Here is a 25,171-nt window from a genome sequence, read left to right on the forward strand (position 1 = left end):
TCCTCTCCCAAGAAGATGTTGTTCGAACATCTGTCTTGTCCAAATCATGGCATTACACGTGGTGTACACGCCCCAATCTCGATTTTTTAGATACCACCTTCAAAGGTTACAAACAAGAATTTCTATCTGTTGTTAACATAGGGAGTTAATTGCTAATTGTTTTAACTTGGGGTTTTTTTTTTCTTTCATAGTTTTTTTATTTTGTTTGTTTATAAATGAAATAATATCAAAAATTCGTTAGGGATAATTTAGTCATTTCAAGTAAGTCAACAACTAACTTTGAAAAAACGGGGCGGTATGCCTCGTTACAAAACATAGGGATCTATGTGCTAATTTTTTTTTATAAAAAGAAGCTTATAATTAGGGCTGGCAATCGGGCCATGTGAGCCGAGCTTGGGTCGGCTCAAGCTCATATACCATCGGGCCTCGTTTTTATAGGCTCAAGCTCAAATACCATCGGGCCTCATGCCTATAGGCTCAAACTCGGCTCACTTATTTTTTCGGGCTTCGGGTTTATATCGGGCTTTTATCGGGCAGTATATAAATTACATATTTTACAACTTTGTAACTGAACATGTTAAAAAAAAACTTATACTATGATAAATTTAAAATACTCATTGCAAGTCGAAAACAATGATAAATTAAGATAAAACTTATATCTAGAATAATCATTGAAAGTAAAAAACAGTGATACATTAAGATTACCTCCATTGATGACAAGAGAAACCCTCAACTTAAATTTTGCAACATACTGTACGTTAACGTTAGGTTTTGCATATACTAGGTTTTATATTTATATGAATGAAGAAAAAATTAATATTTTTTACATTAAAAAACTTTTCAGATTCTCGAGATTAGATGTGATTAAATATATGAATTAATTACTACTAGTTGTTAACTTGTTCACATCCATTCGTGTATGTGTGTGTGTGTGTGTGTGTGTGTGTGTGTGTGTGTGGGTGTATATATACTTAGTCGGGCTTTATTCGGGTTGAGCCATGTTAAGCTCAAACTCGGCTCATAGTTTAATCGGGTTTAATAAAAAGGCTCAAACTCGGCCCGACTCACAATTTATCGAGCTCGGCTCAAATAAAATCGGGCCGAGCCATCGGGCTTCGGGCAGGCCCGGCTCAATTGCCGGTCCTACTTATAATGCAAACCCTGAGAGAAAAGAGTAATCCGCAACGCCGTTATAACATGGACAGAATATCCGAGTTGTCAGACGACATCTTGCATAGAATACTTTATTTCCTCTCCCAAGAAGATGCTGTTCGAACATCTGTCTTGTCCAAATCATGGCGTGAATTTTGGTGCACTCGCCCCAATCTCGATTTTTCAGATGAAACCTTCAAAGGTAACAAACAAAAATTTCTATCCGTTGTTGATAATACTTTACAACGATATTGTGATCAAAGGCTTCGTGTAGAGGAATTTCACCTTTGTATATCGCTAGATAATTCCGATCAGAAATCGGACGCTTTGCATCTTGAAAAATGGATTCAAACACTCGCGGATATGTGTACGAAGAAGTTTCGTCTTTCTATTCGTACGGGTTCGAGCCCGGGTTTTGTTAGATTCCCCCCTGTAGTCTTTGGAGCCGAATCAGTACTCGAAGATTTGCATGTGGAGGATTTCTATCTGGACCAAAAGTCTATTGAAAGGATAGTACCCTTCAAGCATCTAAGATCACTCCGTCTCGAACGAGTCTGCATTAATGACGAGATTTTCGAGACGATAATCTCGAATTGTCCTTCGATTGAAACTTTGGTTGTCCACAAATGTAAGAGGCTAAAAACAATTAAGGTGAGTCGTCTTCACAATCTCAAAGACTTTTTCTTCAGAGAGTACGATATTACCCGCGGAGAGGAACTTTGTCGCATCGAAATCCATCCACCATCTCTCGAAACCATTGACATTAGATACGGTAATCTTTGGTTCCATAAAGGAGCGGAGTTTCGTAATCTGAACGATTTATCTCTGAGCGATGTGGAATTATCATTGGACAACCTGTCGTCGTGTAAATTCCCAAGTCTCGAATACTTGAAATTTTCCGGGTGTCCGGGACTCAAAGGAATCACGGTATTTATCGATGCCCCAAACATACTCCGTTTTGAATATGGAGGAAACTTTATCCCGTCCGTCTCTTTTGCAACAACTACTTCCGGTGAGTGGGATTCAGAGATACACATATCGTACCGGCTTTCAGAAGTAACTTCTTCGTGGTTTCTCGAGCTACACGAACTGCTCAAGTCATTAAGCCAATCGGAAATTTCGCTCAACATTAATCAATATCCCATGGACGATGAACACATAATTCAAGAAAACATTAATCTGGTGCAAGATAATGGTTGTAATAAACTTGTTGTGGTGGAGAGGTTGCGCGTACGCTGCCATTTATCTTCTTTTTCATTTGTTTTAAATGGTGCATTAAGTATTTGTCGTCCAAGAAAAATTGGTGACTACTACCTCTACGGCTATAGTAGTTGGGAGTCAGATATGGAAGTCATCGAGTGTCTGTGGAAGATTTTAGTGGAGAGAGAAAGCGGAGACGAAGATCAGTTCGCTCGAGATTTGGATGAAGTGAGCTTGGAGATTTGTGAGAGGGACCGAGATTTATGGCAGGCAACAACTTTATCAGAATTGCCGAACTATCGACAACAAAGGGGATATGATCTTACTCGGTTTGCATTGAAATGGAGAGAAACTCTGTGAGTCTTTCGAGCCCTAAATGCTTGATCATAAATTTCGATATATATCATATATCGAAGAGGCGTAACTGTTTAGTGAGATTAGATATAAATTTTGATAATGAGAATGCAAGTAGAGTTTGTCAGATTCCTTCTTTGTTACTCTGTAAGCCTGACCTTAATTCACTTTTTAGAAAATATTGGGGATTGAATTGAAAATTTTGAGAACTTCATTTTGGACCTTATTAAAATTATTGGGTGAGTTTATAATTCTTTAAATTTCTAATTTGAATTGTATTTGAGTTTTTTCGTGTCACAAAACACACACCCATTCGCACAATTCGCGCGTGCTACACATGTTCGGCTCGCAGGGGTCTTATTGCCTTTGACTAATTAATAGCTAATATGTGCTAGGTTATTCAAGTTGATCTGTGTAAAGAAGCTCCCATGGAAGAAGAAGATGAACCAGAGCTTTATTTCCATTAATTTTGAATTTGTGCGCCGGAATTTATGAAGATTCGTCGGAGTATTCGCCATAGGTGGTTATGTGAGTGAAAATAATGGGTTTGGGTGTGGTCGTGCAATTCTTTTTTGTTAAAGTGACAGTATAAAAACGGACAAAGTACAGAAGACAAAATGCTATTAACCCCAATTTCTTCCTACTTTCTTTCAAAATTTTCTTCCCCTTTTTCACCTCTGTTTCTTCCCTAGCTTCTTAAAAAAATATTTTTGCAATTGGGTCCCTAAAAATTAGACTATTAATAAAGCATTTGAATCTTGTTACAAACGAAATTCTTTTTCTACCGAGAAAACTGGTTCTTTGATTAATTCTTGTAAGCATACAATATGGAAAAATAAATCAACGTAAAGAAAGAGGGCTCAAGCATTGATCATGTATAAAACTCACAAGTATAGCTAATTAACAAACAGAAGATCAAATTGTATGTCTAACCCATCTGATAAATTTATTTGTCAATAATAATGACAAAATGCACTTCACCCCTATTAATTTCCTATTTTGGCATTTCCCCCTCGCCCCCGCCAAAAAATTCAGAAAAGAGGTAACCTCCTCGAAATATTGATTTGGTTCCAATTTTCGGTAGGCATTGTGCAACAAAAATAACATTTTAAAGGGGTAACGTGTAGAAAAATAGTGTTTTTAGGGGGACAACGTGCAACCAAAATAACACTTAAAGGAGCAACGTTTAAAAAAATTCACTCAATTCCGGTTAACAATCCATCGGAAATTTGCTATCGGGGCAATGTACAGCAACTCAGCATACAACATTTTGAGGGGGTAAAATGTGAATATTAAAAATTTATAGGGGGTGACATGCAATTTGCCCTAATAATATTTCTGCAATTTATAAAAATAATTAATTAGGACCGAGACTCACAAAGCTGCTCTCTCCATTTCAATACAAAGCAAGTAGAAACACACTCGGTTTCCATTCTTCTCGACCCCTCTCGTTAATCTCCATGCGCACTTCTTCCAAATCTCGTACCCAAAACTGTCTGCATTGATCCATATTCCCATTAAAACTCCATGAATTCCGTATCCACGTTCCAGGCGTAGTCGCCGATGATTCTTGGACGACAAATACGAAGCAAAAGATTCAGAAGAGTAGACGGAGATGAATTTAATGGACCACTTAAATTCAATTTCTCCACCACAACAAGTTTATTACTACTATAATCATTTTCATCTCCCACAACAAGGTGTTGATCAATATTCATGGAACATTGCTCAATATCAAGAACTATTTTAGATTGGCTTAATGACTCGAGCAGTTCGTGTAGCTTGAGAAACCACGCGCAAGAAGAATCTTCGTTAATATTCCCACGAATCTTGAACTCGTACGGTATCAGTATAATTGAATCCCACTCATTGGAAGTCGGTGCAAAAGAGATGGATGGGATAAAATCTCCTTGGTATCTGAAATATATTATGTTTGGGGCGTCGATGAATAGCCGGTCGTCTTCAAAGCCATAACAATATGTGAGATCCAAGCGTTTAAGACTCGGGAATTTACACGACGAGAAGACGTGCAATTCCACGCCGAATAGACTTAAAATATTGAGACTTCGAAAGTCCGATTCGTGAAACGAAATCTTACCCGATGAAATTTTAATGATCTCAAGAGAAGGGGCATCATCGATTTCAATTCCACAATAATTGTGAATTACGAACTTCTTGAGTTTGCAAAGACCACTCACCTTAATGTTTTTCAACCCCTTGCACGATTCGAGAGACATGGTCTCGATCAAAGGGCAGCCCGAGATTATGTGCTGAAAAGTCTCGTCATCGATGATGACTTTTTCAAGATGAAGCCTTTTGAGATGCTTGGAGAGAATCTTGCAATTATTATTATTATTATTATTTTTATCTTTTGTGTCCATCTTGTATCTTACGACACGCAAACCTCGGAGAGATTCGGCTTCGAAGACCACCGAGGGAAGATTGATCGCGTATTCGTTCTTGTCCCGATAACGTTTATAATATTTTGGACGGATGGAGAGATAAAACTCCTTTGTACCCATGTTTGCGAGTCTTCGGATCCAATTTTCAAGATGCGTTGTGGATTCATGATCGGGATTGTCGTCGTCGTAGCCTATCGACAATCTAAGATGAAATTCCTCCAAGGAGAGCCTTTGATCGCAGTATCGTTGTAGAGTACTGTTCACCAGGGATATAAATTCATGTTTTTTCCCTTTGAAGTAATTAAAGTTGTCTGAAAAAACAAGATTGGGGCGAGTGCACCAAACGTAACGCCATGATTTGGACAAGACAGATGTTCGGACAGCATCATCTTGGGAGAGGAAATAAAGTATTCTCTGCAAGATGTCTTTCGGCAATTCGGATATTCTGTCGGCCCTGGAGTTTGAACCGATCTCCCCTTTAGCTTTTCTCATGGTGGAATGTTTCTGTAAATTACCACTTTTGTTTTAGGGTTTGTAAAATATACGCATCTGATGAGCTTAAGATATTGGCCGGTTCCATCTTTTAGGGTTTGTTATCAATGAATTTAAATAGGGCAAATTGCACTTTGCCCCCTAAAAAAAATGTCGTTTTTGGTCTTTCCTTCCTCAAAAATAGAAAAATGAGACTCTCTCCCTTCGAAATATATAATTCGGTTCACTTTGTCTTGAATGTGTATTTTCGAGCTAATTCTTGTCGGAGTTGAGTAAATTGGAAGGATAATTTCGTCTCTTAAGGCTTTAAATGTCATTTAACCTTTTTCCACCCTACATTACAATGATTACGAAGAACAAAGAACAAATTTTGCCGAATTTGGAAGAAAATTTCGTCTAATTTACAAGCGAAATTCATCAATTGGGAACCCTAAGTAACTCTGAAAGGTCGATTCTCAAGAGGAAGAGGTAAAATGACATATACACCCTTCATTTGGTGAGAATTAGATCGCAAAGTGCACCGAGTTGTACATTTCAAAGTGGAACAGTCTTATGTTTGTATTTTGAGGGGGAAAGTGTAAAACAAACATTTTTTAAGGGGATGAAGTGCAATTTGCCCATTTAAATAAAAAGTAAATATCCTTATGCATCTCTTTATTACGTCTTTTCTCTATTTTTGGTCGAATAAACTCTTATTTGATCTAATGCTCTGTCTTTTTACTCGATACTAATTCTCTTTAAACACATAGATACATAGGATTAATATAAGTATAATATAATTAAATAATATTTTATTGTTTTTCCATCAAATACTTGTCGGGTCAAGGGATGGGGTTCTGGGGCAGTGGCGTATGTAGCATGGTCCAAGGTGTGCAACCCTTGACTTTTTTTTCCTAGAATGGTGCAGGGTTCGACAACTACCCAGCTATTGTGTGAAGAGTCACCTCAAGTGCAGACGAATTACATTTGAAGATCGTTGTACAGAGTTCATGATCAATGAATGAAGAATCAATGAATGATTGTGGTTGTTAAAGAAGAAAAAAAAATTGGGTTGATTTGGAGAAGATGACTTTTCTGGAACTGTTAAGGATTGGATTGAAAATTTTGAAAAACTTCATTTTGGGATGAATCTGTAATTTCTGAAATTTATAATTTAAAGGATATTTTGGTCTTTCCAGGAAAAAATACATCCCCAATTGCATAATCCACGCGTACAGCACACGATAAACTGTCAAGGTCCTTATAGTCTTTGACTAATTTTCGTAAGGGGGGTTTTTGCTAAATGTTTTTAACCGGGGTTAGTTGCTTCCGAGAAATAACCAAAAACACAGAAACAATATATTGGTTTGACCCGCCTCAAATCGCCACACACTGTCACAAACCGCCTCACCGTCAAAAACCCAACTTTCCAAACCGCCCGACAAAAAAAAAACGTAAAGGTTTATAACCGCCACCGATATTGCAGCCGATATACATCAACCGCCACGAGCAATTTTTAGAACATTGCTTTAAATACTGTAAACCTTAACTAGGCAAATTTAATGTACAGAATGCAAAAATTACGAAGATTCCTTAAAAACCACAAAACTATTTCAGCAAAAAAGAAGAAGAATTTTTTTTTTTGGAAAAGAACAAAAATCTAATTGACGAAAACACGCTGGTTTACCATTCAACCAACACTACCAAATTCCATAATTAGTTTTCATCTTGTCTCCATTTCAATGCAAAGCGAGTAAAAATACGTTCTCTTTCTTGATCGTCCGACAAACTCATGTGATGACATCCTTTTTTATCTATTTCTTGATGGTACCACAGCAATTCCGACAAACTCACGTGGTGACATTCTTTTTCACTATCGACATCATAGTTTTGCAATTCCGACAGAGTTATCGTACGCCATTCTTCTTTTTCTTCTTCTCCGCCGGTCTTCTTCTTAATCTCCAAGCTCGCTTGCTCCAAATCTCGTTTCCACAACTTTCTGAACTGATCATCTGCATTAGAATTAATCTTCCACAGACACTCAATCCTTTCCCTCTCCCCTTTGTCGAGGCAGAGACAACTATATTTGATGTTTCTTGGACGACAAATACTAAGCGCACGGTTTAAAAGAGATAAATTCGAAGATAAAGGGCAACCGAATGCCAAGCTCTCCACCACAACCGCAGTTTTATTACCACCATCATCTATTTCTTGTCCCTGATTGTTTTCTGGAAACACGTGCGCCATATCGGTATTCATGTAATTTGAAAGAAAACTCAGAGAAATTTCCGATTGGCTTAATGACTTGAGCAGTTCTTTTAGCTTGAGGAAATACAAAGTAGACGCATCGCTCGAATGCCGAAACCATAGATTTATATCTGAACTCCACTTGCTTGAAGTTGTTGCTATAGAGATGGATGGGACAAACTCTCCGCAGTAATCAAAAGAGCGAATCTTTGGTGCGTCGATAAATAGTTGAATCTCTTTGAGCCCGTCACAATCGCGAATTCCAAACGTTTCAAGAACCGGGAATTTACACGACGACAAGTGGTGGAACGACGATTTCACACCGATCAGATTTAAAGAGTTTAGATTACGAAACTCCGCTCCTTTGTGGAACCAAATATCGCCTTCTAGAATATGGATGGTTTCAAGAGAATACGGCGCGTGGATTTCGATGCTACAAATATGCTCGTCGTCCATATCAGAAAAATAAAAGTTCTTGAGATTACGAAGATTATTCAACTCGATTTTTCCTAGACCTATACATTCGTCAACACAAATATTTTCAATCAAAGGACACCTCGAGATTATCTTCTTAAAAATCTCGTCGCTAATCGAGACTCCATCGAGACGAAGTGATCGTAGATGCTTGAAGATCACTAGCCTCCGAATAGCCTTTCGGTTCAACATAAAATTCTCCACGTGCAAATGTTGCAGAGATTCGGCTCCAAGGACTACAGGTGGCAGTTCAACAAGCCCGTTTCTATCTCTCGAACTGTTACGGAGACAAAACTTCTTCACACTCATATCCGTGAGTGTTTGGACCCACTTTTCAAGAAGATAAACAAATTCGTGATCCGAATGCCCTACCGATACGCAGAGACGAAATTCGTCTACGCACATCCTTTGATCACAATACATTTCTAGAGCGGTGTTCACAACGGAGAGAAATTGGTGTTTGTTACCTTTGAATGTGACGTCTGAAAAATCAAGATTGGGGCGAGTACACCAAATATTACGCCACGATTTCGACAAGACAGATGTTCGGACAGCCTCTTCTTGGGAGAGGAGAGAGAATATTCCCTGCAAGATACCTTCTGGCAACTCGGATATCTTGTCCACGGAATTGGAACCGTCTTCCCTTTTTGCCGTTTTCATTGTTACGTAAATACTGCTCAAAAAGATTTTGATATAAGAATCGCCGATTTATTAATAAACCCTAATCAATTTGTCAGCCTAACAAATCATACAAATAATTAAAAGAAAAATCTTACGCAGCGTGTTTTCCTTCTTTAAGGATTCTTAAGTATTTAGAGAAGATCTCCCTTTCCCACCTTCCATGTACATATATAATAAAAAGTAGGGCCAAATTACAGAAAACCCTTTTTTTTTTGGTAATTACAGCCAACACCCTTATTTTAAATATTTTTACATAAAATTTATGTAATTCGGTTATTTACTGAATCAAATCGTGTATTCATTTCAGTAGACGCCAAACGGTATGAAATGTTGTCATACCAAAATTTTGGTTCGGTTTTACCGATCGCACATCCCTAAATTTACCTTTTGAGGGTTTTTTTCGTAAAATAATACATAGTTAAGGGGTGACTGTAATTACTCAAACATGAGGGGGTTTTCGTAATTTGACCATAAATGAGGGGTGGCCGTAATCTGCCCTAAAAAGTAATAATAAAAGTTACCCTTATTATATGTCATTGTTTTAATGATATTGAAATATAATTCTCAATTACGAAGGATTCTTAATTAAGTATATTGAAGTTTGACACACACGTTTAAGTTTAACCGAAAAACTAACGGAAGCTATTCCTAAACCATAAGGGTTATGTACTGATATTACGAGCACAAGGGAGCAATTTGCAAAAATTTGTAACCACAGGGGTTAAATGCTATTTACCCAATTAAAATGCAAAAGCGAAAGCATATTGTGTTTGGTTAAACTTGATTATTTAAATCAGTATCACTACAAAAAAAATTATTTTGAGTGACAACACTTATTTTTCATATAGTTAGACAAAAACCGTTGTCACTATGCTTACTGACGGGGTGTCGCTAATGCTCTATAGAAACAATAAATAATGATTAAGTGACAACAAAAAGAGCTATTAGTGACAGTAAAAAAGATGTTGTCACTTAATGTGTGCATTAAGTGACAACTTTTGCTTTTGTCACAATTGGGATGTCGCTAATGCAACTTTTTCTTGTAGTATATGTTGTTGTCGATTAGGATGAAAGATGGGGAATCAAAATTGAGCAAATGCAAAAGGTATCCCTGTAATTTTGAAATAGCGAAAATTCCCCTTGTAGACGCATAAACTTAATTAATTGGTTAATTAAATTAGCCAATTAAATTGTGTCTAAATTAAATTATAATTTATCTTGCAAAATAAGTTATGGAGATAATTATCAATTAATTATTGGCCAATAGGATTATTTCTTCTCTTCCAAGTTAGAAGAGATAAATATCAATTTAAAGAGAGCCAATCAAATTGCGCCACGTCATCAAAAAGACTTTGTGTAGGACTCTTATTCTACCACTATAAATAGGGACCCTCCCTACACAATTCAAAACACAACTCAAGAAGAATAAAAATCGTAGGAGAAAATTCTCTCTACAACATTCAAGTCATCTTCATCAAATTCAAGGCGTTCTTCATCAAATCGAGGGTGTTCTTCAACAAATCAAGATCGAAGGAAGATTGAAGGGCCAAATCCATCAAGAACTCCAAGATCTTCAAGTCGAAACCCGTCAAAGTTCAACAAATCAAGATTGAAGGAAGATTGAAGGGCCAAATCCATCAAAAACTCCAAGATCTTCAAGTCAAAACCCGTCAAAGTTATGCGTTCGATCCGAGATTCAAGTTGCAAGACCCTCGGAAGACTTTATTCAAGTTCAAAATCAAATTCGGAGAAGATCAAGTCAACGACCCGACTCCGAAATTCAAAGTCAACATATATTGTTCTTGAGAGAAGAATCAGAGGATTAAATTAGAGTTTGTAACCCGCAATATTTATTTTTAATTCAATAAATTTATATTTGTGCAAGTTTTTCTTGTTTGTCTAAATCGCAGATAAAAAATTTGTTGCTACAAATTTTGGCACGCCCGGTGGGACATCTCTACCTCTCATCTCTTCTCTCTCTCGAAGATCCTCGAAGTGTTGCAGTGACTGCTCTACATTCACAATGAATATTGCTACTTCGGATTCATCAAGTGTGGCTTAGGTACAAGGAGTATGGCTAAGAAGCTGCATGCATCCTCCGAGACTAACTCAACGCCTCAAACCATTCAGAAAGGCTTACCACCTCTTGTCAACACAAACGCAGACGTGGAAGGTTCAAAACGAGAGATTTCACAGCCCACGCCTCGTTCAACATCAAGCTACTCAGAGGTGGCATCCGTCATGACAACAAACGCTACAACCATGGAGGAGCAAATTGCAAGTTTGAGAAAGGCCATTGAGGGACTCGCAAAGCATGTTCAACAGCGAGATTCTCAAATTGCCGAGTTGATCAACAAGATGGACAAAGCCGATGCTAGTCAAGCTGTGGAGAATCAGATAGATGTTCAAGACGAAGTTGAGACATCCACAAAGCAACAACCAGTTGAAACGAGAAGGCTCCAGCTCAAGAACTTCAAGTTTCTCCAGAATGGATGATTCATGTAGATCAAGACGCTGATCAGTGGAACCATCAAAGACAAGTTGGAAGAAAGCGGGAAAGGCAACCCCAAGCAACATGTGGCACACTTCGTCGAGGCTTGCAATGATGTCGGGACGTACGGAGATCACCACGTCAAGCAATTCGTCCGATCGCTCAAAGACAACGCGTTTGATTGGTACATTGATTTGGGGCAAACTCCATTGATAGTTGGAAGCACTTGGAGGAAGAATTTCTCAACCGCTTTTACAGCACTCGAAGAACAATCAGCATGATTGAGCTCACCAATTCCCGCCAATGGAAGAAGGAACCTGTCATCCACTACATCAACCGTTGGAGAAATTTGAGTCTTAATTGCAAGGATCGACTGCCCGAGACATCAGCTATTGAACTGTGCATCCAAGGAATGCAATGGGTACTCCGATATATTCTTCAATGAATTCAACCTAAAAGTTTTGAAGAGTTGGCCACTCGAGCATATGATATGGAATTGAGCATAACTGCAAATGAAGTCGAAGAACCTTCATTCCAAAAGCCGTATCAGCTCAAAGAAGAACATGTTGAAGAAGAACAAGAAGATCATGAGGATGGGGGCAAGTCTTTTGAAGAAACAACACCATATGCAATATGACAAGTCAAATCAAGTGAAGCACTCCTTGACACGAGTTTAAAAGGTCTACATGTCCAAATACATTTAAGCACTCCTTGGCATGAGTTTAAAAGGTCTACAAGTCCAAATCAAGTAAATCACTCCTTGACACGAGTTTAAAAGGTCTATATGCCCAACTCAAATGAAGTACTCCTTGACACGAGTTTAAAAGATCTACATGTCCAAATCAAATGAAGTACTTCTTGACACGAGTTTAAAATGTCTACAATTTCAAATCAAATCAAAGCTCCTTGATACGAGCATAAACTATCCAAGTCAAATCAAGGCTCATTGATACGAACATAAAATATCTATATATCCAAGTCAAGTCAAGGCTCCTTGATACGAGCATAAACTATCTAGATATCCAAGTCAAATCAAGGCTCCTTGATACGAGCATAAACTATCTACATGTCCAAATCAAGTCAATGCTCCTTGATACGAGCATAAACTATCTATATATCCAAATCAAATCAAGGCTCCTCGATACGAGCATAAACTATCTATATATCGAAATCAAGTCAAGGCTCCTTGATACGAGCATAAACTATCTACAAATTCAAGTCAAATGCTCCTTCAGCACGAGCTTAAACTGCAAATGTTTCTCCTTGTCCACATGAGTATAAACTGTGCACGATATCCCTCAAAATGATATATTTTGAACTACGTTATGACTTGGTCCCTTTATAGGGTACGTAGGCAACTTAGAATCTCTCTAAGTTCAGTCATGATTTCAAAAGATATATGCGCTTTGCTAGATCAAGTTGCAATTGAAGTTGAGCAATTATCGAGACTCATTCACTCCAAGATGCATTGTCCGTGAACAAGTCTCGAGGAGGCATTTGTAGACGCATAAAATTAATTAATTGGTTAATTAAATTAGCCAATTAAATTGTGTCTAAATTAAATTATAATTTATCTTGCAAAATAAGTTATGGAGATAATTATCAATTAATTATTGGCCAATAGGATTATTTCTTCTCTTCCAAGTTAGAAGAGATAAATATCAATTTAAAGAGAGCCAATCAAATCGCGCCACGTCATCAAGAAGACTTTGTGTAGGACTCTTATTCTACCACTATAAATAGGGACCCTCCCTACACAATTCAAAACACAACTCAAGAAGAATAAAAATCGTAGGAGAAAATTCTCTCTACAACATTCAAGTCATCTTCATCAAATTCAAGGCGTTCTTCATCAAATCGAGGGTGTTCTTCAACAAATCAAGATCGAAGGAAGATTGAAGGGCCAAATCCATCAAGAACTCCAAGATCTTCAAGTCGAAACCCGTCAAAGTTCAACAAATCAAGATCGAAGGAAGATTGAAGGGCCAAATCCATCAAGAACTCCAAGATCTTCAAGTCAAAACCCGTCAAAGTTCTGCGTTCGATCCGAGATTCAAGTCGCAAGACCCTCGGAAGACGTTATTCAAGTTCAAAATCAAATCCGGAGAAGATCAAGTCAACGACCCGACTCCGAAATTCAAAGTCAACATATATTGTTCTTGAGAGAAGAATCAGAGGATTAAATTAGATTTTGTAACCCGCAATATTTATTTTTAATTCAATAAATTTATATTTGTGCAAGTTTTTCTTGTTTGTCTAAATCGCAGATAAGAATTTGTTGCTACACCCCTGTAATAAATAAACTAGAAAAAAACCCCTGTAAAATTTAGTCAAAAGGCATAAACCTCCCGAACACTTTCGTGTTGCACACTCGCAGATATATGCGAGTAGAAATGGATTTTGAGACGTGAAATAACATAATTGCCCCTATAATTCTCATTTTACCACCATCAATTCCATCCCCGCGTCCACGCAGGAACCTTCAACCACCGCACTCCACCATGGGTTGCTCTCCAATCGCCGCCGCTACCATCAGATCGTGATGCCCCTCTCCTCTGCTCTTCTTCACCTCAAAAATCTGAAAATCATAATCACGCCACTCTGATTTGGATAATTGTGTCGGCGGAGCAACTGTCGAGGGCTGAAGAGGCGGCGTAGCAGGCTGCGAAGGGCTGGAGAAAATGGTGGATATGGAGGGATCATTTTGATACGTTTCGTAGTTCAGAGAGGTGTTTGCAACAAACCCTATAGTTCAGGGGTGCAAACTGTACTTTCCCCTTTTTTTAATTTGGTCCAGTATTTTGTTTTTCTAAGGGTAATTTTGTTAATTCAGCTAAAGCAACCGCAAAAAAACAAAATAAGGGGCAGTGTGTCTCGTAAAAAATAACATAGGGTGGTTCTTGCTATTTTTTTAATACGAGGGATTATTCGACCATTTGAAATTACACAGGGGTTATGTGCAATTAGCTCAAAATTATGATTAAGATTGGCTTAATTCCACTTTGCACCATTGGAATATAGTTTTTTGGCACTTTGCACACTCAAAAAAAATATTTTTAACACTTTCCACCCTCGAAACACGATCATGCGTGATGCAGCCTCGATGAAATTTTTAAGCTAGTAAATGTAATTTAATATTCTTAGTGGTATTTTTTAGAATATCAAATGTCAAATCAATTTTTTTATTCATTAATCTTTCCGAAACTATAAAGTGCAAAACTAAAAATACATCTCATCAACGTATCAACTTTTTTCTCCTAAAAACATTATCTTACAAAAAACTAAAAGAACAAAAAAAAAAAGTATACTTCAACTAAATCGTATTAAGTTATCTGAAAAATATATATGTTCTACCAAAGATTACGATGACTGAGGTATATACTCCATATATATGCACACTTCTTGCTCCTTATGTGAATATATCACGTAAAAATACTTGAAATAAAGCCTAATAACTTTAATATAAAAGCATTCAAATTACAACTCAAACCAAAAACACAGAAAGACTGAAAGAGGTCAGATCAGGAACTAAGCTTCTCTCCATTTCAACGAAAAACGAGGAGAAATATTTTCCCACTCACGACATTCGGGAAACTCCGAACCTGACGACAGAGTTATCGGATGCCATCCATTATTACAATCGTCGTAAATTTCGACTCTTACTTCCTCCAAATCTCGATGCCACTGCTCTCTGAGCTGATCTTGGTTTCCACTTTCTCCCTGCATTAATACACTCTCCCACAAATACACCAAATCCCATTTGCACACAAAGTACACATAAATCTTTCTCGGACGACAAGACTGAAAAATACTGCGCACACGGGACGAAAAGGAATATACCTCAAATTTCAACTTCAATCCCTCCACTGCAACCGGTTTATTACAACCATTGTACGGTACATCAGAGAGGCACGGAAGCTCTAAAGCACATCTTGAAATCGTCAGAAATATTTTAGATTGGCTCAACGAGTTGAGGAGTTGACTTATGCTTACGAGTTTATCCGAAGAAGAAGGCCAATAGGGTAGGGTTACATGCGAATCCCACTCGTTGGAAGTTGTTGCGAAAGAGATGGAAAGTGTTGACCATCGGTCGGAATTGTATTCAAAATAGAGTATGTTTGGGGCATTGATATATAGATTGGAAGATTCTTCGAGGCCGCTGCAAGAAATAATAAACAAGGATTTGAGAATCGGAAACTCGCACGTCGAGAAGTGCTCAAACGAAGAACTCACTCCGTGTAGATATAAACGATCGAGCATACAAAAATCCGCATTGCGGAACCAAACCATGTCGCCGTAAATAATATTGACGGTTTCGAGAGACAAAGGATAATCAATTTCGATGCTCGGATGATGCCTTTTCTCTTCGAATTCTTCATAGTAGAAGTCCTTGAGATTACGAAGACCGTTGACCTTAACATCTGCTAAGCCTCGACATCTTTCGAGATGCATAGATTCAATCAAAAGGCAGCTCGAGATTATCTTATCAAGCATGTCTCCGTCAATGCGGCATTCGTCGAGATGGATTATTTTTATACGCTTGAAGAGTATCGTATTGCCGGGGGACAAACCGAATCTCCTCACGTACAAATATTTGAGAGATTCGGCTTCTAGTACTACGTCGGGCAGACTTGTAACGTATTCAACCTGACGGCCGGAAATAACAGAGAGCTGAAAGTCCTTGACGCCCATGTTTCTGAATAACGGGATCCATTTATCGAGGAGCGAAACCGATTCGCGACTCAGGTAACCGTCTAGCCATATAGAGAGACGAAACTCCTCCAAGCACAGGCTTTGATCGCGGTATCGCTGTAAAGCGTTGTCGACGGCGGTTTGAAATTCCTTTACGCTTCCTACGAAGGTGTCGTCGGAGAAATCAAGATTGGGGCGCGTGCACCAAACGTAACGCCATGATTTGGACAATGCAGAGGTTCGAACAGCATCTTTTTGGGAGAGGAGAGACAATATTTTCTGCAAGATGTCTTTCGGCAATTCGGATATCATGTCCATCGAGATCGAACCCTCTTCGCCTTTCGCCTTCTTCATGCCTCTAATCTAATAAACCCTAAACCCTAATAATTTTGTTCTGGACGAGGTTGCAGATTGATTACACTTTTTCTGTAAGGGTTTGCTAAATAAAGGTTGTGCTGAATGCCTAGATGGAATCGAATTAGAATCCAAATTAATTTCTACTGCTTACAACAAGTGAATTGCTCTTTGCACCCCAAAATTATCCCTTGTTGCGCTTTGCACCCTAATATTTCAAAATTGGCAAAATCCACCTTTTAATTATACTTCTCATGGCACAATGCCTTCTACAGTTAAACATCTATAAATTAATACGGTTGGGACCATCAAAATTTCATTAATTTAGCGAAATATTAACTTATCGATAAATTAATAATTATTAATTTATATATTAATTAATAACTTATTAATTTATGAAATTATTTTTATTATTATTTTCAGTAAATACATTTTATTAATTAATAATTATTAATTTGGGTCATCTCTACAGTATATTATTCGTTGTACCATTAGTTCAATACACTATAGAGCCTGTTTCGCGAACCGAAACTCTTAAAGCAACAATGGTATTGAACAATTTTCTGTTGGTTATGAGAAAACTATACAAAAAATTCTAACCATATTGAGGGATGAGATTGATGGTAATGTGAACTTTATCAAGAAACAAGCAACAATTAAAATATATTTTTTGAGCCTTCGTAGATCTATAAAATATGTATTGTACCATGTAATTTCATAATTATTTTTATGCATTATTAATTTATATATTATATGGGGCTTCTTAAAATTTCCGAATGTGTATTATCTTATAAATTTAGCGAATTATTAATTTAGCACGTTGTCCCCGAGTCGGGACCGGGAAAATTTATTATTTAAGCGAGGTTATTAATTTATCGGGTATTAATTTATCGAGGTTCTACTGTATATTAATTTCTTGCGATATTCGAATTAAAAACTAAAAATCAATATATCACAAGTTGATGGTATATTATAGTTGTTAGTTCATAATCTTAAATTTCTAGTATATTTGTATTTTGTATGATAAATAAATAAAGGAAAAATTGCACTTTGCCCCCTAGAAATTAAAAAAAAAAAAAAAAAAAAAAAACAAAGACATCCCCTGTAAAATATATTTTTTTTGCACTTTGCCCCGAAGTCAAACTTCCGGCCTATTTGTTACCAGAACTGGCAAAAGTCCGTCCACTCACGGAATTGTCGTCATTTCAGGTATATATACTGCTTTGTCATACCCAAGCCAAAGCCCTAGTCATGTAACCCACGGATTACACATTAGGATTGAAAAATTAGGGTTCTTCTCTCCCAAAATTCCAAATTGTTTGAATTGAAACCATACATTACATGCGTCCTATTTTGTGTTCCTTCTCTCATGATTTTTTAACCCTTGTGACGGGAAACACCAGGATAGTTTTTAAATCGAAGAAACAATGGAAGTTTCTCACAATTTTCGGACTAAAATCCCTAATTTTGTGTTTTGAAATTGTTTGGTGAAGTGAGAGTGGGGTATTTGCCGTTCGTTTACAAAGGTCATTGTCTATTGCACTTGATATTGGACAATTTCGGATGAAAATACCTCTCTGGTTGTATATAAAAGTGAATATCTTTATTTCTTTATTTCTTGTACTCAATTTACTCACATTTTTTTCATGTTTCTTCCCTGATTTTATTATTCACAACGCAAAAATTTCACACAAATTTTCTGACAAAAAATTATATTCTGAAAATTGTTTATAATTTCCTTTTACATTTATAAAATTTTGCAATTTTGTTCCCAGCCTAAAAATTCACCCAAAATTTATGAAACTATTTTATTCTGGATAATATTTTTAAATTCTTTTTAAATTTCTGAAATTTTATAATTTCATTTTCAGCTCAAAAATTTTTGATTGAAAATGCTTCCCGTAATTCTAATTCTCAAAATTCATGAATTTTATTTTTCACGTCCAAACACTACGTAGCATATTTTTCTAGAACCACTTTTCAATACAACCGGAGTGCTACATAATAAAATAAAATAATTGGCCAAATAAAAAAGTTAAAAAGTGTTTATTTATATCATATAAATGTAAAGATAAAAAGGTAACTACACCACATAAACTAACAGTGTCAGAGGTTTGAAGGTCCACCGTTAAATTGGGGGGGTCACTTTGTCGCATTTTGTAGTACAGGGGGTACATGTGACACTGGTGATAGTACAGGGGTGCAATTTGTATTCAACCCTTTTTTTTAATCACGCTTACATGACATAATATCTCGTCGGAAAGTATAGATTGAGACGAAAGTTACGGAATTAAATTTAGCTCAGGTCCCTATATTTTGCACCAAAAAGCAAAATCACTCGCCCCCGGGGTCCCTATCCCTTGGCCCGATAAGTATTTGATGAAGGACTGTACAAAACTTTTACTTTAAGGACATCCTTTGATCACTGTACAGCTGCAAAGTATTTCCCACAGTGATAAAAATTCTTCTTTGCTTCCTTTGAAGGAGTCCTCCAAAAAATCGAGATTGGGGCGAGTACACCAAATATTACGCCATGATTTGGACAAGGCTGATGTTCGGACAGCATCTTCTTAGGAGAGGAAATACGGTATTATGTGCAACATCACTTTCGGCAACTCGAAAATCATGTCCATGGAGTTGGGATCGTCTTCCCCTTATTTACTCATATCAAATTTGTCCTTATTTGAATTTGAAGGACAAATTACGGCAAATTCTCCATGCTTGGGATAATTAGTGAAAACCCCTTTTAAAACTGCATTGGGATAGGTTTGCTCCATGAAAATAATTAATGATAATCCTTTTCTTATGTTTTTTTCGCAAAATTCTGGATTACGTTATGTTTTTTTTCGAAATCCTGCATTAAACTAAATGTAAATCGACAATGTTGTTTGTGTAGTTGATTTATTAATCGACTATAGTTAATTAAAATATTAAAGCGTATATTATCAAACGGATGGGAGAACCTCTGTCACACAATACGTCGGTCGTGGCAAGACAGCGGTGAAAGTGTTTTGATGTACAGACTCCTTGACGGCGGTGTAGGAGGAGCTAAGGTGAAGAGAGTGTAATATTAAAACTACTCAAGTAATCAAAATTCACTAAAACGTACTTCATTAAACTTTTTTTCACAATCCACAACTTCAGACAGATCTACACAATATTCTTTAGGAAGTAATAACAAAACATACATGCAATCCAAAACCACGCTGCACACGTTTTACTACATTCCCACGTGGAAGTAACAAAATACACTACTACATATACAGAAGAAGAAAGCAGAAACTTGAAGAACAAAGGATAGCCTTTATTTTATTTTTTTATTGAGGAGCTTGATTCTTTTTCGGACAACTAGCGATGAGCTGGACCTAAAAGAGCGAGAAGAAATGCCCTGAAATGACTTGAAGTTTCGGAATGAACGACATCATTCAGCGTTTTGCCATGCTTCCTTTGGTACTCTGCTTTTATGTACTGCATATCGATCTCGGTTCTTGTTACTATCACTCTCGTAAGTGTTGAATCGTCAGTTCCAGCTCCCTTCATTGACTTATGCAGCACCTTAAATCATTTCGAAATGAAATACAGGGTCAGTAAATGTAAGCGTGTATCGATGGAGTTATATTCCAAATCATTTTGCAAGAATAGTGTATTTCAACGTGTTTCGAGTGTGATCAAAACCATGAAGAGTACTAGTCAAAGCAGAAAATCGGAACCTTTATAACCAGAAACTCGTTGAACACATACAGGATAAGCAATATAATAATGATTCAGGAGATTGAAATAGAAGGGGAATTTGACTTGTGTATTCTTAAGATAAAACGTCGTTTACCTTAGCAAAGTATACTGCAGGGTTTTCAGCACACTGCAATATGGTTCGGAGTGCAAACTCAAAGTTCCCGGAGGTCTCTTTTTTTATGGCCTGCAAAAAAGATGTCTATTTAGCCAACAAACGGAAAGCAAATCTTAAGGATATAATGTTGTTTAAATGAAAAGCTTTTTTCACCTTTTTCAGCGAGTTCCCGTACATGTTATGATAAGCAGAAGAAACAAAAGCCAAATGTGCACGACTTCTTTCAGAAAAGATGCGTATGAAAATCTTCTCGTCGGTTCCTAGCTTCTTTTCCCCAGCTTTGTAAAGAGATTTAGCATCATGCTCTGCCATTGCCCTGTCAACCTCTGGACCTTCGTACCGAATTGCGCTAACACAGGCAAGTAACAACTGCAAAATTGAAGACCATTGAAATAGATCAAAACACAGTTAGACATAATTATGCTGTAGTTATTTAAATTTATATACACAAGTCACAAGAATGATTCGAATAAAGTTCTTGCTGTGATATATTTATATTCCTGCAGTTACACCATTTTTTGCCCGAGAAGAGACTGTTTTTCGTTTTGCCTTGAGCACATAGATGATTCTATAATTTCATACCACCTTCACAATCAAATATACCAATTTTCTTCAGTTACTTTGTTTAATAAATCAGATTCCACTATGTTCTGAATGCTTTCATATAAGCAACTCGTATGGGAAAAAGGTACTTGGGCAAAATAAGCAACGTTATTAATGAGTTGGGGTCCACAAAAACATATCGTAATCTTAAAACTCCACTCGAATTAAAGGAGATAAATAATAATATGTATCAGTAAACCAAATAAAGGGTTTTCTTCAACAAGGAAAAAGAAAAAAATATAAAGATGAAGGATGAGTGTCATTAACACTTAGGCCTCGTTTAGTTGCCAAGATAAGATTAAATAATCTAATGAAACCCCATTGTATTATTGGACCTTTGGAAGGTCCAAGAAAAAAACATGCCTAGAAGGCAAGATAAGGCATGATAACATAATATTTGCGGGTCAACCCGGCAAGTTATTAGGGACATCAAACAAAGTCCAATTATTTAGTTAATAATGGCTAATTTCCCCAACCAAACGAGGCCTAAAAGGATACATACAATATGTATTGGTAACCCCAAAAAAATGTTTTAATCAGTATGGAGATCACATTCAAAGCCACATAACTAATCATAAAACTTCTACGTGAGGCATGCAAGTTGCCATCTATGCTACTTGACATGGTCCAAATATCTTTCTTTCACACTGGTACAAATAGATATATAACATCGGTGTAAATGATTCTAGAGAGAGAGAGAGATTACCTTTTGGAGATCGCCAGATGCTTGAGACTCAATATCACGCTCAAGGTAAGAATGAAACCGAGCATGGTAAATTTGTTTCAAGTGCTGCACTTGTGTCGAAGTACGAGAGCATATTACTTCAGTAGCAACTTTCAGATTAACGACATCACCAGTCAACGCTTTCCTTACTATTGTCGCGTCCCTTACAGCAGGATCAGGCATCCAAAGTAAGATCGCCCTCTGAAAAATCATTAATAAAACACAAATTATAAAGAAGTCGTTTATAAAGAAATCTGAAAGCACAATCTTTTAGTTAAAAGTATCGAGAAAATAATATAATATTGGATGATTCTTTCTCAGTACCTCGATATCACCACGAAGTTCCGAAGCAAGGCGTTTAGAAAGTTCTTCAGAGTACATAGCTCTGTACTCGTGCTCGATAAGTGCACGCTGCGTTGCATCCCTATGGGCAAGGATATTAACTACTGCTGCCGTATCGCAACCGAAACCTAAACAATGCAATTAATAGTAAGAAGTAATAGTATGCGATTTTCAGCTCAAATAAACATTATACGAATTTACAATGCTTGCTCGTTAGAATGTATTGACAAAAAATAGTGTTTCACTAGTTGCTTTATTTGCAAGCGGTATCTAATTAAAAAAAAAAACCATGTATTAAAAAAATATGCACCAACCCCCCTCGTGTTTTAATTATCAAGTAAAATCCCCCAATTGTTTATTTTTTTCCTTGTACGGAAACCCTTATTTCATTAATAAATTAATTATAACAGTTAATTAGAGAAGGGGATTCCATGCATAAATCACCCATATTAACAGAAATGCAAAACCTTTGCACCAAATCCCCTCATGTAATTAAATAATTAACAGGCGAAAAAAAATTGATTTCTTTCTACACAATATAATATAAGCAAATGGGGAATTTGGTGCAGGCAGGCTCCTCCAATCACTGAAAATAATAAAATATAAATCACATTACAAACGAGAAATCAACTAACCTAATTTGCTTCAAACATATCAATCCAACCGAAAAGAGTTCAAAATTACATCACACAAACTATAAAACGAGCCAAAAACAGAAGATAATAATTTATTAAAAAAAAAAAAAAACCTTTGAAAGCTTTGTAGAGATGCGTAGCATCATCGCGAGGCGAAGTAAGCAGCGGAGGAAAGGTCAAGGTCGCCATGGCTGGTTCTGGTTCTGTTTCTGTTTCTGTTTCTCTCTCTAGAATTTCTCTCTCTAGAATTCTTCGTAGAAAATTGCAGAGGAAATTAGCTATTTAGCTCAATCGATCAAAGGTACTGTGAATGTATGGGTGAACAACCAATGGCCGAAGAGTACCATTTATATAAGGGAAAGTGCGTGGAGTAGTTAGCGTACAGCTTCCGTAGCGGAATGTACTACTTGGAAAATTATTGACGAGTCAACCAAGTGGCTGCTGTCTTGACTATAAAATTGTTCCGCGTGGAACACGTTTTCTTTTCTTTTTTTTAACAATTCGACGCGTCAAAACACGCGTTCAAATTTGGGTAACAAAATTGTACCGCGTTTTATCACATGTTTCAAAAGTTTGGATAACGTGGGCCAAGGAGTGGTTTAATTAGTATTTAGTAGTTGAAAAAAATAAGGTAAATTACAAACACACCCTTGAGGTATGGTCAATTTACAAACACACCCTTCTTGTTTGGATAATTACATCTACCCCTCAACTATGTTTGTTTCTTATACCTCCACCCTTATAGTGTCAAATTCAACATAATCATCTAGATTTCGTGGAATGTGTTCTAGTTTGTACTTGTTTTGTGTAAATATATAGTTTCTGATACACCACAATCTGATATATATATATATATATATATATATATATATATATATATATACAAGCCAAAAAACACATATTAATATTATGACCATATTGCTTCAAAATGTAGAGTTCGAATGAGATAAAACGGGTATAAAAGTGATAATATTCCATATAATATCGAAGATTCCACTAAATTTGAGGAGTTGAGGGGGTGGTTGTAATTATCTAAACAAGATAGAGATTTTCGTAATTTAACCATACCTTAGGAGTAGTTGTAATTTACCCAAAAAATATTATCTTATTTAACTTGAGTTCGAATTTTTTTTAAATTATATTCGATAATACTGTATCGGAATTTTAGTAAATTAAAGTTCCGATAGTTTGATTAGCCTAAAGGTTTTTATGGAATTAATTAGGTTCTACATCGGTGAAACCAAAAATATATTTTGGTAAAAATATATAGTTAAACTAATTATTTCTTGAGTTTGACATTCAAGATTTAATAATCGACCCTAAAATAAAAAGTGATTAGAGGTTAATTTGTACATAATGAAAACAATCATTAATTTAAAAGTATTTATAATTTATTGTAACTTTAAAGAATTTAAATAAAAGAAAATAAATAAATACTAGTTATTAAATATTTCGATATTCGGTACGGTACGGTGTACCGGACATGAATATTTTGTAGTTATAATTGGAGTTAATAGATCAAAAGCTTTTGAAGGACATTTATGAAAATCTCAAATTGATCGTCTCAAGTGAGTGATCTTGATTCCTCGAAATAAAATTATTCTCATATTATCTTTCTCGTTAGAGTTTCAAGGCAGATTAATTTTTAAATAATAAAAATATTTGTAAACATAAATTGAGTTTGTTGAATAATTTTTAAAAATAATGTAAACAAAAAACTACTATATAAATAAAAACTTTTGATGTTACAAGATATTTTTATATATTTTTCATTATTTTTGATAATTATAAAATGAAGAAATACATAAAAGTTTTAAAATAAAAAATAATTAAGCTTCTAAATATATTAAAATTTACCCTAAAGGTAATTAATATGCTTACAATTACCTTCTCTGTATAGTAATGACACGTGTTAAAGGGGTAAAAATGACATTTTTAGCGTAATATTCCATAGAATAAAAAAGATTCTGTTAATAGTAATAGCAGAGAGGCTATGTAAGATGACAACATATATTTTAAAGGAGTTTTCATAATTACGTAAATATGGGGAATTTTTTTGTAATTTACATTGGCCTCAGGGAGTTTTTCGTAATTTGCTTTATTGAAAGCATATTGTATATTATATGGGCATACTAATATATCTTGGATAATTGGGCCTCCGTTATTTTTTAGACGATGCTTAAAGTTGAAAGCCCATAGAAGCCATAAATATGATCATATCTAGTTTGGGCTCCTCAATTAGTTTAAGTCCCAATTTATTTTGAATTAAACAATTTAATTTAAATTTATGATATTGCCATGTGGGCAAATCATCACACACTCACATCTAGGGGTGGTAAACGAGCTGAGCCGACTCGTGAGCTCGACGAGCCGGCTCGTAAAAAGCTCGAACTCGGACTCGAGGTTTTCGAGCTCGAGCTCGAGCTCGCGAGCTCGAGGTTTTCGAGCTCGAGCTTTCTGAAGAGCCGAGCTTGAGCCGGATTTTAGTTGTTCATCAGCTCG

General features: G+C 36.3%; 5 protein-coding genes across 5 annotated transcripts; 1 reads left to right on the forward strand and 4 right to left on the reverse strand.

The window, feature by feature from the left end:
• Positions 1-965: 965 nt before the first annotated feature.
• On the forward strand, positions 966-2,888 carry LOC148770440 (FBD-associated F-box protein At3g49020-like). Its single transcript, XM_088818565.1, has one exon. The coding sequence runs from the start codon at positions 1,153-1,155 to the stop codon at positions 2,710-2,712; it is 1,560 nt and encodes a 519-aa protein (XP_088674691.1). The 5' UTR covers positions 966-1,152; the 3' UTR covers positions 2,713-2,888.
• A 1,160-nt stretch (positions 2,889-4,048) lies between these two features.
• On the reverse strand, positions 4,049-5,671 carry LOC148770441 (putative F-box protein At3g29830). The gene has a single exon (XM_088818566.1). The coding sequence runs from the start codon at positions 5,598-5,600 to the stop codon at positions 4,224-4,226; it is 1,377 nt and encodes a 458-aa protein (XP_088674692.1). The 5' UTR covers positions 5,601-5,671; the 3' UTR covers positions 4,049-4,223.
• Positions 5,672-6,871: 1,200 nt separating this feature from the next.
• Positions 6,872-9,115, reverse strand: LOC105965987 (putative F-box/LRR-repeat protein At3g49150). Its single transcript, XM_012990530.2, has 2 exons — positions 9,077-9,115; positions 6,872-8,973 (listed from the first exon to the last, which is right to left on the reverse strand). Exon 2 carries the CDS (start codon positions 8,958-8,960, stop codon positions 7,296-7,298), a length of 1,665 nt encoding a protein of 554 aa, XP_012845984.2. The 5' UTR covers positions 8,961-8,973; positions 9,077-9,115; the 3' UTR covers positions 6,872-7,295.
• A 5,885-nt stretch (positions 9,116-15,000) lies between these two features.
• LOC105966047 (uncharacterized) lies at positions 15,001-16,650 on the reverse strand. Its single transcript, XM_012990588.2, has one exon. It carries the CDS (start codon positions 16,516-16,518, stop codon positions 15,001-15,003), a length of 1,518 nt encoding a protein of 505 aa, XP_012846042.2. The 5' UTR covers positions 16,519-16,650.
• A 2,962-nt stretch (positions 16,651-19,612) lies between these two features.
• On the reverse strand, positions 19,613-23,120 carry ANN5 (annexin 5). The gene is made up of 6 exons (XM_012990668.2): positions 22,783-23,120; positions 22,017-22,162; positions 21,675-21,893; positions 20,519-20,734; positions 20,345-20,434; positions 19,613-20,073 (listed from the first exon to the last, which is right to left on the reverse strand). Exons 1-6 carry the CDS (start codon positions 22,856-22,858, stop codon positions 19,867-19,869), a joined length of 954 nt encoding a protein of 317 aa, XP_012846122.1. The 5' UTR covers positions 22,859-23,120; the 3' UTR covers positions 19,613-19,866.
• Positions 23,121-25,171: the final 2,051 nt, after the last annotated feature.

The sequence above is a fragment of the Erythranthe guttata genome, chromosome 5 (genome assembly GCF_056151865.1).
Source record: "Erythranthe guttata isolate IM_541 chromosome 5, IM_541, whole genome shotgun sequence".
Lineage (NCBI taxonomy): Eukaryota > Viridiplantae > Streptophyta > Magnoliopsida > Lamiales > Phrymaceae > Erythranthe > Erythranthe guttata.

Excerpts from the sequence above, each read along its gene's own strand:
- LOC148770440 (XM_088818565.1), top strand. The coding sequence starts at position 1,153 with ATGCAAACCCTGAGAGAAAAGAGTAATCCGCAACGCCGTTATAACATG.
- LOC148770441 (XM_088818566.1), bottom strand. The coding sequence starts at position 5,600 with ATGAGAAAAGCTAAAGGGGAGATCGGTTCAAACTCCAGGGCCGACAGA.
- LOC105965987 (XM_012990530.2), bottom strand. The coding sequence starts at position 8,960 with ATGAAAACGGCAAAAAGGGAAGACGGTTCCAATTCCGTGGACAAGATA.
- LOC105966047 (XM_012990588.2), bottom strand. The coding sequence starts at position 16,518 with ATGAAGAAGGCGAAAGGCGAAGAGGGTTCGATCTCGATGGACATGATA.
- ANN5 (XM_012990668.2), bottom strand. The coding sequence starts at position 22,858 with ATGGCGACCTTGACCTTTCCTCCGCTGCTTACTTCGCCTCGCGATGAT. Across the intron at positions 21,894-22,016 it reads AACTTCGTGGTGATATCGAG|AGGGCGATCTTACTTTGGAT; the intron begins GTACTGAGAAAG and ends ATGATTTTTCAG. Across the intron at positions 20,735-21,674 it reads CATCTGGCGATCTCCAAAAG|TTGTTACTTGCCTGTGTTAG; the intron begins GTAATCTCTCTC and ends TCAATTTTGCAG.